The sequence below is a fragment of the Oncorhynchus tshawytscha genome, linkage group LG12 (assembly GCF_018296145.1).
Source record: "Oncorhynchus tshawytscha isolate Ot180627B linkage group LG12, Otsh_v2.0, whole genome shotgun sequence".
Lineage (NCBI taxonomy): Eukaryota > Metazoa > Chordata > Actinopteri > Salmoniformes > Salmonidae > Oncorhynchus > Oncorhynchus tshawytscha.
The window spans coordinates 49,386,965-49,402,940 of record NC_056440.1 but is presented as its reverse complement, the minus strand read 5'-3'; the positions used below and the strand labels follow the sequence as shown (position 1 = coordinate 49,402,940).

The 15,976-nt window shown below is 43.3% G+C and overlaps 1 protein-coding gene across 1 annotated transcript in view; it reads left to right on the top strand.

The window, feature by feature from the left end:
* The window catches only part of kcnk17 (potassium channel, subfamily K, member 17), a 52,171-nt gene extending 37,011 nt beyond the window's left edge, over window positions 1-15,160 (top strand). Inside the window, exon 5 of the mRNA XM_042331105.1 lies at window positions 14,949-15,160. Within this exon, the coding sequence (XP_042187039.1) occupies window positions 14,949-15,160 (212 nt within the window). The remainder of the gene's footprint in view (window positions 1-14,948) is intronic.
* The last annotated feature ends 816 nt before the right edge of the window (window positions 15,161-15,976 follow it).

The following is a 15,976-nucleotide window of genomic DNA, read 5'->3' as shown; positions in this document are numbered from 1 at the left end:
CAAAGGGTTCACATATCTTTTGTTGCCACTGTACATACATACTGTATACACTCACCGGCCAGTTTATTTGGTTCACGAAAATGGATTGCTCCTACAGACAGTGAGTCATGTGACTGTGGCTTGCTATATAAAGCAGGCAGACAGGCATCGAGGCATTCAGTTACTGTTCAATTTAACATTAAATGGGCAAAACGAGTGACCAGCCCAATTGAGATGGTTTGGGATGAGTTGGACTGTGAAAGAAAAGCAGCCAAGTGCTCAGCATATATGTGGGAACTCCTTCAAGACTGTTGGAAAAGCATTCCAGGTGAAGCTGGTTGAGAGAATGCCAAGAGTGTCCAAAGCTGTCATCAAGGCAAAGGTTGGCTACTTTGAATAATCTCAAATACAAAATAGATATTGATTCATTTAACTCTTTTTTTGGTTACTACATGATTCCATATGTGTTCTTTCATAGTTTTGATGTCTTCACTATTATTCTACAATTTAGAAAATATTCAAAATAAATAAAAACCTTGAATGAGTAGGTGTGTCCAACCTTTTGACTGTGGATGACTCAACATTATACATGTCAGCTACTACAACAAGTAAAATCACTGCAACACTTAACAATGACCTGTAGTCAGTTTCAGAATGAGTTTCAAGAAATAAGTCAGTCCTAAATATTTCAAAAACTAAAAGCATTTCATTTGGGACAAATCATTCACTAAACCCTAAACCCCAACTAAATCTTGTCATTAATAATGTGGAAATTGAACAAGTTTAGGAGACTAAACTACTTGGAGGAACCCTGGATTGTAAATTGTTATGCTCAAACATATTGATGCAACAGTAGCTAAGATGGGGAGAGGTTTGTCCATGATAAAGCGCTGCTCTTCATTCTTAACAGCAATGACATCAAGGCAGGTCCTATAGGCCCTAGTTTTGTCACATCTGGACTAATGCCAAGTCGTGTGGTCAGGTGCCACAAAGAGGGACTTAGGAAAATGACAAGCATACCTGTCCCTTAAATATACAGGTAGAGTTATAACATTAATAATATACATGTCAATCACTCATGGCTTAAAGTAGAGGACAGATTGACTTCATCACTACTTGTTTTTGTATGAAGTATTAACATGTTGAACGCACATAGCTGTATGTTTAAAATACTAGCACACACCCATCATACCCAACAAGACTTGCCACAGGGGGTCTCTTCAATCTCCCAAATTCCAGAAAAGACTATGGGATGCACAGAGTACTACACAGAGACATGGCTACATGGAACTCTATTGTACATCAAGTAACTCACACAAGCAGTAAAATCTGATTTTTAAAAAACGGATAAAAATACACCTTATGGAACAGTTAGAACTGTGAAGTGTCACACACACAGGTGCCAACACACCCATGCAAACTATACACACACGTACACCTGATTGTGTGTTGTAGTAGAGTATTGGCCAGAGGGCACACACTTACTGTATTGTGAAATCTGTTGTTCATTGGAAGATTGGCCATAAGAGACTACATTTACCAGGTGTCCGCCTGGTGTCCTTTGTCGAAATTGGTGCGTAATCTTCAGCTGCAAGCATTCTTCCATGTGATTCAGAGGAGAAAGCATACCTCCACGAACGATATATCATCGAAGAGATATGTGAAAAACACCTTGAGGATTGATTCTAAACAACGTTTGCCATGTTTCAGTCGATATTATGGAGTTAATTTGGAAAAAAGTTTGGCGTTTTGATGACTGAATTTTCGGTTATTTTTGGTAGCCAAAAGTGATGAACAAAACGGAGCGATTTCTCCTACACAAAGAATCTTTTTGGAAAAACTGAACATTTGCTATCTAACTGAGAGTCTCCTCATTGAAAACATCCAAAGTTCTTCAAAGGTAAATGATTTTATTTGAATGCTTTTCTTGTTTTTGTGAAAATGTTGCCCGCTGAATGCTACGCTAAATGCTACGCTAGCTATCAATACTGTTACACAAATGATTGTTTTGCTATGGTTGAAAAGCATATTTTGAAAATCTGAGATGACAGTGTTTTTAACAAAAGGCTAAGCTTGAGAGCTAGCATATTTATTTCATTTCATTTGCGATTTTCATGAATAGTTAACGTTGCGTTATGGTAATGAGCTTGAGGCTGTATTCACGATCCTGGATTCCGGGATGGCTAGTAGTATCAAGAGGTTTTAAGCTTTAGCACCACCCATCTCCTTAAGGGTTGATCTGAGTGTTCTGAACTAACAACAGCAGTCAGGCACCCAAGCTAACTTGCTAGCTTCAGTGGGGAGAACAAGTATTTGATACACTGATGATTTTATAGATTTTCCTACTTACAAAGCATGTAGAGGTCTGTAATTTTTTATCAGAGGTACACTTCAACTGTGAGAGACGGAATCTAAAACAAAAATCCAGAATATCAAATTGTATGATTTTTAAGTAAATCATTTTCATTTTATTGCATGACATAAGTATTTGATCACCTACCAACCAGTAAGAATTCTGGCTCTCAGACCTGTTAGTTTTTCTTTAAGAAGCCCTCCTGTTCTCCACTCATTACCTGTATTAACTGCACCTGTTTGAACTCATTACTTGTATAAAAGACACCTGTCCACACACTCAATCAAACAGACTCCAACCTCTCCACAATGGCCAAGACCAGCGAGCTGTGTAAGGACATCAAGGATAAAATTGTAGACCTGCACAAGGCTGGGATGGGCTACAGGACAATAGGCAAGCAGCTTGGTGAGAAGGCAACAACTGTTGGCGCAATTATTAGAAAATGGAAGAAGTTCAAGTTGACGGTCAATCATCCTCGGTCTGGGGCTCCATGCAAGATCTTACCTTGTGGGGCATCAATGATCATGAGGAAGGTGAGGGGATCAGCCCAGAACTACATGGCAAGACCTGGTCAATGACCTGAAAAGAGCTGGGACCACAGTTTCAAAGAAAACCATTAGTAACATACTACGCCGTCATGGATTAAAATCCTGCAGCGCACGAAAGGTCCCCCTGCTCAAGCCAGCGCATGTCCAGGCCCGTCTGAATGGTAAAGGGTGCCAATGACCATCTGGATGATCCAGAGGAGGAGTGGGAGAAGGTCATGTGGTCTGATGAGACAAAAATAGAGCTTTTTGGTTTAAACTCCACTCGCCGTGTTTGGAGGAAGAAGAAGGATGAGTACAACCCCAAGAACACCATCCCAACCGTGAAACATGGAGGTGGAAACATCATTCGTTGGGGATGCTTTTCTGCAAAGGGGACAGGACAACTGCACCGTATTGAGGGGAGGGTGGATGGGGCCATGTATCACGAGATCTTGGCCAACAACCTCCTTCCTTCAGTAAGAGCATTGAAGATGGGTCGTGGCTGGGTCTTCCAGCATGACAATGGCCCGAAACACACAGCCAGGGCAACTAAGGATGTGTCACGTAGAGTAGGCCAGATGGCTAAACTGGATAACCTAACCTCTATAAAAATAAAAAGATGGCGGAACCGCAAAAGTTCTTCTGTGCAAAGGTGTTCATTTACAAGTGATTCCGGAACAGAAAATAACAGTACTGCCATCAACGTCTACCTTATGGGACAGCTTAACAACAATGCTGCCCCATCCACAGCTCAATCCAAAAAATCCCCAGCTAAGGCCTTGTCAAACAAACATTTCAAGGTTGCGTCAGACTTCTGCAGAGTAGCTAAATTTTGTGGAACATCCCATTGCACCTCTAACCCAGACACATCAGCAACAGGTACAGGGGTTCCCACATACTTCTCAAGACGCCGCTGGCGGCGTGACTTTCTGGGCCCTTTGGTTCCCCCCTCGCACAGACTATCACACAAGTCAGGCAGAGGTTGTAAACCAGCTTTGGCCTGGGCACGAGTGACAACTGAACATGCCATCTGAACATCAGACTGGCAAACTGACTGCTCATATAGCTGACCCCCACACTTCCCAACAGATCAGAGAGTACAGGCACATCCCTCCCCAAAATCATCTCAAAAGGTAGCTTCTCCATTACCCCAACTTTGAGGAGGTATTTCTGACCCTGAATCTCAACTGTGAGCTCAGCTGTGGGCTGCTGTGACTGGTCACCATGGACACATTGGATCAGTGTCTGATGACCATAATCAATGTCATTAACAGGTACATTACCTTTTCTGATCAATGACAGGGAACTGCCGGTGTCAATCATTGCAGTAAGACTTTTACCATTCACTTTTACAGGTACCAAGCATGACCCTTCCGGAGTCTGTCTATTCTGAACACCATCCCCCTCTCTGGGTACATAACAGTAACCTGAGAGCTTGGATTTACGTAGCGGACACATTGAAGCTTTGTGCCCCTGCTGCCGGCAGTAAAAACAGGTCAGACCCCTCCCATCAGAGCGAACTGCATGATCCCTTACCTCCCTCCCAGACACATAACCCCCAGAGTTACCTCCACCATCTCTGGCGTTTCTGATGTCCCTTGTGTCTCTGAGACTCCTTGGAGCGGGTGCTGCAGGTTGTGGTGGGCCCCCTTTACGTGCATTAAGATACTGCAGTGCAAGCTTGGCCGCCATAAGCCCGTCCTTGGGCTCGTGCTCTCGGACCCAGGTTCGAATGTCGTGTGGTAGAACTTGTAGAAGTTGCTCGAGGATGATGACCTCCCCAATTTCGTCCTGTGTCTTCTCCCCCGGTCGAACCCATCGTCGGTAGAGACCCTTGAGGCGGTGGTACGTCTCTGTCGGCGACTCACCCGATGGCGTTGATGCAGCTCTGAAGTGTTGACGGTAGGTTTCCGGTGAGATGTCAAACTTCACCAGCAGCGCTTCCTTCAAGCCCTTGTAGACATTGGCCAGCCCCTCATCCATTGCTGTGTAAGCCTCTAAGGCCTTGCCCGTGAGCAATGGGACAAGCCTGCAGGCCCACTCTACCTCAGGCCACTGCCACGTCTTAGCCATGCGCTCAAACCTCAGCAGGTAGTTTTCAATGTCCTCCCCTGCTGGTATGAGGGCATCTTTGGCTCCTTCCTCAGGAATGCTGGAAGATGGACGTTAACACTGCTGGACTGGTCTCCTGGTGCTGGCCTCATTACTGCTTGGGGTGCCTGCTGTGGAGTTGAAGTCCCTGCTGCATCGAGCCTTTGTCGTCCTGGTGTTGGAAGACCCAATCTTGGGCTCTCACTGACGAGTTCCGCCTGGTGGGGAGCTGTGAGGATAGATTGGCGTAGGCCACGTAACTCCTGCTTGAGGTCTTCGTCCCTCCTCTCAAGGCAGGTGAAAAGTTGCTGAAAAAGGGTTACCATGGTTGGGTGTGGTTCTGGTCCCCCAACTGCTCCTTCAGTCAGCAGCTCACCCAGTTCTGGTTGTCTTTGGCCCCGCGGTCGGGCTCCTAGTTTCTCATACTTGACCTCTTCTTCACCAGACGATTCCATGGTATTCCACCCCGGTTCAACTTCAGGTACCTTTTCTGACAGTTGATGCTGTTGCTGAGAACGCAATCCTGTACGCATTCCTTTACCTCTCTTGTTGGAATTCACTGATTTGCGGTACGCCATCCCACCACTGCCACCATATGGTGGCCTAGCCAGCCTCCAGACCTGAACCCAATAGAAAATCTTTCGAGGGATCTGAAAGTCCGTATTGCCCAGCGACAGCCCCAAAACTGAAGGATCTGGAGAAGGTCTTTATGGAGGAGTGGGCCAAAATCCCTGCTGCAGTGTGTGCAAACCTGGTCAAGTACTACAGGAAACGTATGATCTCTGTAGTTGCAAACAAAGATTTCTGTACCACATATTAAGTTCTGCTTTTAGGATATATCAAATACGTATGTCATGCAATAAAATGCAAATTAATTACCTAAAAATCATACAATGTGATTTTCTGGATTTTTGTTTTAGATTCTGTCTCTCACAGTTGAAGTGTACCTATGATAAAAATTACAGACCTCAAATGCTTTGTAAGTTGGGAAACCTGAAAAATAGGCGGTGTATCAAATACTTGTTCTCCCCACTGTTCCTCCAGAGACAAATGAGAGAACAGCTCACTGAATATTACCCGCCCTAGCAGAGCTGGTTAGGCTGTTATGTTATCCAGAGCGTTGGTGACTGCAACTATGATGTCAAATTGTCCATTCGTAAATTCAGAACGTTCAGAGAGCACACTGGACACTCTGGCTGATGAGTAGGGTTGATCCAAACGTTCTGACCTCACAATGGCAGTCAAGCACGCAAGTTAACTGACCATTTTACTCACACTATTTTTACCAGGAAGGGCTCATTGAGATTTAAAATCTCTTTTTCAAGAGCGTCCTGGCCAAGATAGGCAACACCAAGTCATTACAACAATTACATACAAACAACATGAAAAACTACATATAATCTAGTAAAAACCATAGAATTCACAAGAGTATAACAAAATTTAAAACATTGACAGGTCAGGGAATCAGTCTCAAGCTCATTCATCAGTGATTTAAAAATACCAATCGTGACAAGTTCTTCCAGTTTAAAAGTATTTTGTAAGGCGTTCCAAGATGATGGCGCAGAGTACATACAGTAAAAGCCCTTTTACCAAATTCAGTTCAGACATTTGGAACAGTTAGCAGGATAAAGTCCAGCGAACGAAGAGAGTACCCACCACATTTCTGAACAATACAAATGCCCAAATAAAATGGTAGTAAACCCAAAATGGATTGTAAATAAAAGTATACCAGTGCCTGAGCCTACGAGTGACCAGAGAAGGCTAGCTAACCATGGTATACAAAGTGCAGTGGTGCGTAAGGGTTTTGCAGTTTTAAAATGAATCTCAATGTGCCATGGTAAAGGGTGTCAATTGATCTCAAACATTGAGCGGAAGCATTCATATATAAAATATCCCCATAGTCTAGTAAAGGCATAAAGTACAGAGCCTTGGGGCACACCATGAAATACAAACAATTTAACAGCCCATCAAATTGATTGCACTGAGTTCTATCAGACAGATAGTTAGCAAACCATGCAACTGCATGCTCTGAAAGACCTACACTCGACAATCTCTGCCTGTATCAAAAGCCTTAAAGATCAATAAAAAGTGAGACACAGTGCTGTTTTTTGTCAAGGGCTTCAGTGATATTATTTAAAACCTTCATGGCTGCTGTAATTGTGCTATGCTTCTTCCTGAAGCCCGATTGGTACATTGATAAAATAGAGTTAGTAAATAAAAATTATTTTAGCTGTTCACTCACAAGTGTTTCAAGTATTTTCACCAGGGGTGACAGCTTTGAGATTGGCCTATAATTATTTAAAAGAGTTGGATCTCCCCCTTTTAAAAGTGGTAGGACAAATGCTGATTTCCAGATTTTCGGAATTTCATTACATTCCAGGGTTAGATTGAACAGATACAGTATGTAAGTGGTTCAGCTATGAAATCAGCTGCCAGATTTAAAAAGCAGGGATCCAAAAGATCAGGACCTGCAGGCTTTCTCTGATCTAATGATTTCAGGGCTTTATGTACCACCTGCACTGAGAATGACAAAAAGCTAAAAGTTTGACCAGCTCTCACTGGTTCATCCACACAGGGTTGTACAGAGACAGAGGACACTGAATCAAACAGCCTACCAGATGATACAGAGTGCTCATTGAAACAATTCAGCATTTCAGTTTTGTCATATACAGCAACAGAGTCCTTCAAAACACATGATGGTAATTCATTAACATTACTGTTACCAGACATGGACTTAATAGCCTTCCAAAATCTTCTATTCAGACTTGGCCTTCCTGAGAAGAAAAGAACACTTGTTTCGTAACTGCCTAAAAATAAGCCAATCAGCATCAGAACATGATGAACATTCAAAGCAAGAAACTCCAAATGTTTACAAATAGTTTCAGACTTTGCCACACTTACAGGGAATTGAGTTTTTACATATATAGCCACACCCCCACCTTTCTTAACTCGATCAGTGCGCTAAACATTGTAACCACTTGTACAAATATCCTTTCAAAAACAGGCTTGCTGAGCCATGTTTCAGAAAACACAATCACATCAGCATTGGTTGATTTAGCCCAAATCCTAACCCCATCAATTTTTGAAAGCTGCGTACATTTAAATGAAAAATACCAAAACCAGATCTTGATTTAAAATCAGAGGGGGTTTGAAGACATTGCATATCAGGGCCAGGGTTATGTTGAACGTTACCTGATATCAACAAAAAAAGAATAACTAGGCACCTCTGTTTAATAATCTTTCATGGCTTCTCTTTTTAAGAGACCTAATGCAAGCAAATTCTACAAGTGAGTTTCCAGACAATACAAAACAGTCATTTAAAACCATTAGACTTTGGTAGTGACACAAATTCGTACTGTTCACATCATGCCACAAATACATCTGCACGTGGACCGAGTGAAAAAAAAACGAGTTCCTGCAGACAAAATGTCTAATGGACGGGAGAGCACATTGTCAGATGTACTCACCCAGCGACAATGTTCGTTTTCTCCAGAGTTCATAAAGTCAGTGCACAACGCAATACCACGAAAATGGTAATTTTCTCTGACAAATGTAAAAAATAGAGGCCAACGAATGTACGGGGAGAGAGGGACAGCGTGTATGTATGAGTCTGAATGTGAGTATTTGCGCGTGTGAGTAGATTGGGTGTTGAGGTCGATGGAGAGAACAGGTTGGGGATTGTTGAGCTGCCACTGACAGCCAGGCGAAGAGCAAAAAGGAGCCGCTTGGACGAGACACTCCACGGATGAAGAAGGAACTCAGGCCAGCCAGAGTTCTTTGGTAAACTTCAAGTAATGAAGTTCCGAGTTGAGAGAGACCCTTGATCTTTACACCAGCAAAAACAAAATAGTTTGCACTACACAACTTGGAAGTTACTCAACCATAAATAAATAGGTTATTAGTAGGTTAAAATGTACTAGTCACAGACAAACGACTTGACATGCTGCCATCTTGGATTTGGATCAGAGCTAGCATAGCTGGTTAGGCTGTTTTCATGTTATCGAGAGTGTTTGTGACTGTAACTGTGCTGTGGAATAACTGATGAATTTACGAATGCTCAACACCCATTGAATATGGATAACTGATGAATTTACGAATGCTCAACACCCGTTGAATATGGCCGGTGTCAGTAAACATCTGCAAAAAAGCGTAATTAAATTGACGAATGTGCTCTGAAATTGGAGTAGATGGCCAGACTGAATCTATGAACGCACCCGAAATGGTTACTTGCATAGTGGAGTCTTTTGTTAAGACATGTAGCTAGCTAGCTAGGTAAACCATAATCCCAACTCATGATGTTACTACCTTGCATGAATCTGCAGGTAGCTAACCAACCTGGTTAAAGGAAATTAAGTTAATGTATATATAATTTGATATACAGAAGAATATACATAACTGTCTTATGATTTATATTATCTTGTTTGATATTGTAAATGTAATTGTTTAATAGCTTGCTAACATTAGGCTATAGCTAGCCAAGTAAATGGCTCTGAGATACGAATAATAAGATCATGCACGTAATGTTAGCTAGCAAGCCAGCCAGCTAATGTTAGCTAGCTAGCTAGGTAAACAATATAATCCCAACTCATGACATCACTATCCTGCATAAATCTGCAGGTAGCTAACCAACCAGGTTCAATGTTAGCTAGCTAAAATGAGTTTATAGCTAGCCAAGCAAATGGCTCTGAGATACGAATAATAAGATCAAAAAAAGAAGAAAAAAAAGATCATACATGTAATGTTAGCTAGCGAGCCAGTCAGCTAACGTTAGCTAGCTAGGTAAACAATGAACCATAATCCCAACTCATGACATTACTACCCTGCATGAATCAGCAGGTAGCTAACCAACCAGGTCCAATATTAGCTAGCTAAAATTAGGCTTTAGCTAGCTAAGCAAATGGCTCTGAGATATGAATAATAAGATCATACACGTAACGTTAGCTAGCGATCCAGCCTGCTAACGTTAGCTAGCTAGCTAACATTACACTTGAAATGAAACCACTTTCTGTCAAAATTAGAAACATGTAATATCTGAAAATGTAGCTAGCTAGACACTCTTACGTCATTCATGGAAGGACAAGTCTCCTGTCAGATGCCATGGTTTCCCTTAGTTTGAAGATGTAATCCGGAGAAAGGTGTTTTCTCCATCTCCTTAGGTATCATACTCGAATTCCACTGATTTTGCTTTCCACTAGATGTTGGAACATTGCTGAAGGGACTCGCTTCCATTCAGGGACAAGACCATTAGTGAGGTCGGTACTGATGTTGGGCGACTAGGCCTGGCTCGCAGTCGGCATTCCAATTCATCCCAAAAGTGTTCGATGGGGTTGATGTCAAGGCTCTGTGCAGGCCAGTCAAGTTTTTCCACATTGATCTCAACAAACCGTTCCTGTATGGATCTCGCTTTGTGCATTTGGGATTTGTCATGCTGAAACAGAAAAGGGCCTTCCTCAAACTGTTGCCACAAAGTTGGAAACACAGAATTGTCTAGAATGTCAATGTATGCTGTAACGTTAAGATTTCCTTTCACTGGAACTAAGGGGCCTAGCCTCAGCCAAGACCATTATTCCTCCTCCACCAAACTTTAAAGTTGACACTATGGATTGGGGCAGGTAGCATTCTCCTGGCATTCGCCGAACCCAGATTTGTCCGTCGGAATGCCAGATGGTGAAGTGTGATTCATCACTCCAGAGAACGCATTTCCACTGCTCCAGAGTCCAATTGCGGTGTGCTTTACACCACTCCAGCTGATGCTTTGCATTTCGCATGGTGATCTTAGGCTTGTGTGCGGCTGCTCAGCCATGGAAACCCATTTCTTGAAGCTCCAGACGAACAGTTCTTGTGCTGAAGTTGCTTCCAGAGGCTGTTTGGAACTCGTTAGTGTTGCAACTTAGGGCAGACGATTTTTACGTGATACGCACTTCAGCACTCGCTGGAGCTTGTGTGGCCTACCACTTTGCGGTTGAGCCGTTGTTGCTCCTAGATGTTTCCACTTCAGAATAACAGCATTTACAGTTGACCGGGGCAGCTCTACCAGGCCAGAAATGAGACAAACTGACTCGTTGGAAAGGTGGCATCCTATGATGGTGCCATGTTGAAAGTCACTGAGCTCTTCAGTAAGGCCATTCTACAGCCAATGATTATCCATGGATATTGCATGGCTGTGTGCTAAATTCTATACACCTGTCAGCAACGGGTGTGGCTGTAATAGCCAAATCCACAAATGTAAACAGGTGTCCACATACTTTTGTATATGTAGTTTATATTACTGTCTTAATTTTTTGCTGGACCCCAGGAAGAGTGATGGGGGTCCATAATACATAGAATACAAATACATGTGTAATGATCATGCTGTTAAATCATTTTCTTGATATGCCAGGTGGATGGATTAGCTTGGCAAAGAAGGAATGTGCGTATGAAATGTTTCCATGTGAGATGTTCTTCAAGTGTTTGATATTTTTTTGACATGCGTTTGTGGGCTTACTTGTGTGTTTTATGAGCTAGCGCTAGCACACACATGTTTACTCAAATGCTTGTTTCAAAGAATCCTAAAGAAATTGAAAGACAAATGTGGTATTTATTATTTAACTAGCATTTTATTATGTAATTCCTAAATACATTTTGGCAAAAAAAATGTTTACTTTACCTTGCTTAATCACATGAGAGAAACTATCTGATAATGACTTCAGTAGAGTTGTTATCAAATACCACTCAATTGAGGTTACGATGCCATCTTATCACGGTGGTCAGGCCATGATAACTACTTCCGGTGCCGACAGAGATGGCCGCCTCGCTTCGCGTTCCTAGGAAACTATGCAGTTTTTTGTTTTTTTAGGTGTTATTTCTTACATTGGTACCCCAGGTCATCTTAGGTTTCATTACATACAGTCGAGAAGAACTACTGAATATAAGAGCAGCGTCAACTCACCATCAGTACGACCAAGAATATGACTTTCCCGGAGCGGATCCTGCCTTCCACCCAGGACAACGGAATGGATCCCAGCCTGCGACCCAAAACAACGACGTCGTAAAAGAGGCAAACAAAGTGGTCTTCTGGTCAGGCTCCGGAGACGGGCACATCGCGCGCCACTCCCTAGCATACTACTCGCCAATGTCCAGTCTCTTGACAACAAGGTTGATGAAATCCGAGCAAGGGTAGCATTCCAGAGGGACATAAGAGACTGTAACGTTCTTTGCTTCACGGAAACATGGCTCACTGGAGAGACGCTATCGGAGTCGGTGCAGCCAGCTGGTTTCTCCACGCATCGCGCCGACAGAAACAAACATCTTTCTGGTAAGAAGAGGGGCGGGGGCGTATGCTTTATGGTTAACGAGACGTGGTGTGGTCACAACAACATACAGGAACTCAAGTCCTTCTGTTCACCTGATTTAGAATTCCTCACAATCAAATGTCGACCGCATTATCTACCAAGGGAATTCTCTTTGATTATAATCACAGCCATATATATTCCCCCCAAGCAGACACATCGATGGCTCTGAACGAACTTTATTTGACTCTTTGCAAACTGGAATCCACACATCATGAGGCTGCATTCATTGTAGCTGGGGATTTTAACAAGGCTAATCTGAAAACAAGACTCCCTAAATCGTATCAGCATAGCGATTGCGCAACAGGGCTGGTAAAACCTTGGATCATTGCTATACTAACTTCCGCGATGCATATAAGGCCCTCCCCTGCCCTCCTTTCGGAAAAGCTGACCACGACTCCATTTTGTTGCTCCCTGCCTACAGACAGAAGCTAAAACAAGAAGCTCCCACGCTGAGGTCTGTTCAACGCTGGTCCGACCAATCTGATTCCACGCTCCAAGACTGCTTCCATCACGTGGACTGGGATATGTTTCGTATTGCGTCAAACAACAACATTGACGAATACGCTGATTCGGTGAGCGAGTTCATTAGAACGTGCGTTGAAGATGTCGTTCCCATAGCAACGATTAAAACATTCCCAAACCAGAAACCGTGGATTGATGGCAGCATTCGCATGAAACTGAAAGCGCGAACCACTGCTTTTAATCAGGGCAAGGTGACCGGACACATGACCGAATACAAACAGTGTAACTATTCCCTCTGCAAGGCAATCAAACAAGCTAAGCGTCAGTATAGAGACAAAGTAGAATCGCAATTCAACGGCTCAGACACAAGAGGTATGTGGCAGGGTCTACAGTCAATCACGGATTACAAAAAGAAAACCATCCCATTCACGGACCAGGATGGACCAGGATGGACCAGGATGCCCTCAGAGCATGCGCAGACCAGCTGGCTGGTGTGTTTACGGACATATTCAATCAATCCCTATCCCAGGCTGCTGTTCCCACATGCTTCAAGAGGGCCACCATTGTTCCTGTTCCCAAGAAAGCTAAGGTAACTGAGCTAAACGACTACCGCCCCGTAGTACTCACTACCGTCATCATGAAGTGCTTTGAGAGACTAGTCAAGGACCATATCACCTCCACCCTACCTGACACCCTAGACCCACTCCAATTTGCTTACCGCCCAAATAGGTCCACAGACGATGCAATCTCAACCACATTGCACACTGCCCTAACCCATCTGGACAAGAGGAATACCTATGTGAGAATGCTGTTCATCGATTACAGCTCAGCATTTAACACCATAGTACCCTCCAGACCCTGGGTCTCGACCCCGCCCTGTGCAACTGGGTGGGAGGAGGTGAGGGCCCTCGGAGTGTGGTGTCAGGTAAATAACCTCACACTCAACGTCAACAAAACTAAGGAGATGATTGTGGACTTCAGGAAACAGCAGAGGGAACACCCCCCTATCCACATTGATGGAACAGTAGTGGAGAGGGTAGTAAGTTTTAAGTTCCTCTGCATACACATCACAGACAAACTGAATTGGTCCACCCACACAGACAGCATCGTGAAGAAGGCGCAGCAGCGCCTCTTCAACCTCAGGAGGCTGAAGAAATTCGGCTTGTCACCAAAAGCACTCACAAACTTCTACAGATGCACAATCGAGAGCATCCTGTCGGGCTGTATCACCGCCTGGTACGGCAACTGCTCCGCCCACAACCAGCTCTCCAGAGGGTAGTGAGGTCTGCACAACGCATCACCGGGGGCAAACTACCTGCCCTCCAGGACACCTACACCACCCAATGTCACAGGAAGGCCATAAATATCATCAAGGACAACAACCACCCGAGCCACTACCTGTTCACCCCGCTATCATCCAGAAGGCGAGGTCAGTACAGGTGCATCAAAGCTGGGACCGAGAGACTGAAAAACAGCTTCTATCTCAAGGCCATCAGACTGTTAAACAGCCACCACTAACATTGAGTGGCTGCTGCCATCACACTGACTCAAGTCCAGCCACTTTAATAATGGGAATTGATGGGAAATGATGTCAAATATATCACTAGCCACTTTAAACAATGCTACCTAATATAATGTTTACATACCCTACATTATTTATCTCATATGTATACGTATATACTGTACTCTATATCATCTACTGCATCTTTATGTAATACATGTATCACTAGCCACTTTAAACTATGCCACTTTGTTTACATACTCATCTCATATGTATATACTGTACTCGATACCATCTACTGCATCTTGCCTATGCTGCTCTGTACCATTACTCATTCATATATCTTTATGTACATATTCTTTATCCCTTTACACTTGTGTGTATAAGGTAGTAGTTTTGGAATTGTTAGCTAGATTACTCATTGGTTATTACTGCATTGTCGGAACTAGAAGCACAAGCATTTCGCTACACTCGCATTAACATCTGCTAACCATGTGTATGTGACAAATAAAATTGGATTTGATTTGATTTGATTTTTGATTTGATTTGATTTGATATTTGTGCTGCTTCTCCCCTTATGCCCTGGTGAAGGCTATAGGCTGAAACACTTTGGTTTTAATAATAAACCAATAAATCAAGTCAATCTATATTGTCTTCCAAGAGTTGCTGAATATTTTGTTCACATTTTCTGCTCGGTTCTATAGACAGTAATCCCGACCAGTACTATCCAGAGTGGTACAGCATCCTCATGGCGTCCTGGATCTTCTTCGGCCTGGCCTGGTTGGCCCTAGTCATCAACCACACCAGCGACATCCTGGAGCGGCTCAACACCCACCTCAAACACTGGTGGAGCCCCGAGGAACCTAGCAACGCAGGACCGGTGGATGAGGTCAAGGAAACCCCGGTGGACGGTTAAAAGAAATAAAGAGAAAATAAAAACTGTTGGTGATCTCATCCAAAGAAAGAGGTGGTTGCATCTAGACGCTAGTCTTAGGGTCAGTTTTGCATTTTCCTCATTAATGGTAAGGATTGGGGTTAGAATTGAGGGAAGGGAAGAAGATTCTAGATCTGCATCTAGGGGAAACTAGCAGTAGGTCAGACCTGGGATTGAACATGAAGCAAGCACGGGATCATGATGAGCAGCAATGGGTTGGCAGTTCTTCTGGTAGTGCTAAATGTTAATGCAAACATACTGGGTCTATGTTCCCTCAGCCCTATGTTCCATCAGCCCAATGTTCCTCTCAGTCCTATGTCCCCTCAGCTCTATGTTACCTCAGTTCTATGTTCCCTCAGTTGTATCTTCTAAACGAGATCAGCAACCCAAATGAGAGGAAGAAACATTTTTGAAATTCTCTCAATATTGAGTATTTTTGGGTCTGCACAGAATGTAATCTTGCTTAACCCATAACTAAAGTATTGCATACTTTGTCAGATGCTCGATTAAGTTCTGGGTCCATATGTGTTAAGAGAATAGATAGAAAAAGGATCGGAACCAGAATGAAGAGCTCCACCCACTCTCTTTGAAAGTAACGGGAAAGTCTATAGGCCAAAATTCCCTCCCCTTACGAAATTCAAAAGATGCTATCATCTGCAAAATAGTGATTGGTCCAAAGCTCCGGAACTAATGCTACTCATTATCTCACGCATCCCATTTTATCATGACAGATCTACTGTATAATTTATGTTTAGTCTGTCCACAAGAGATTACACAGAATGTACCCCTGTTTAAGAG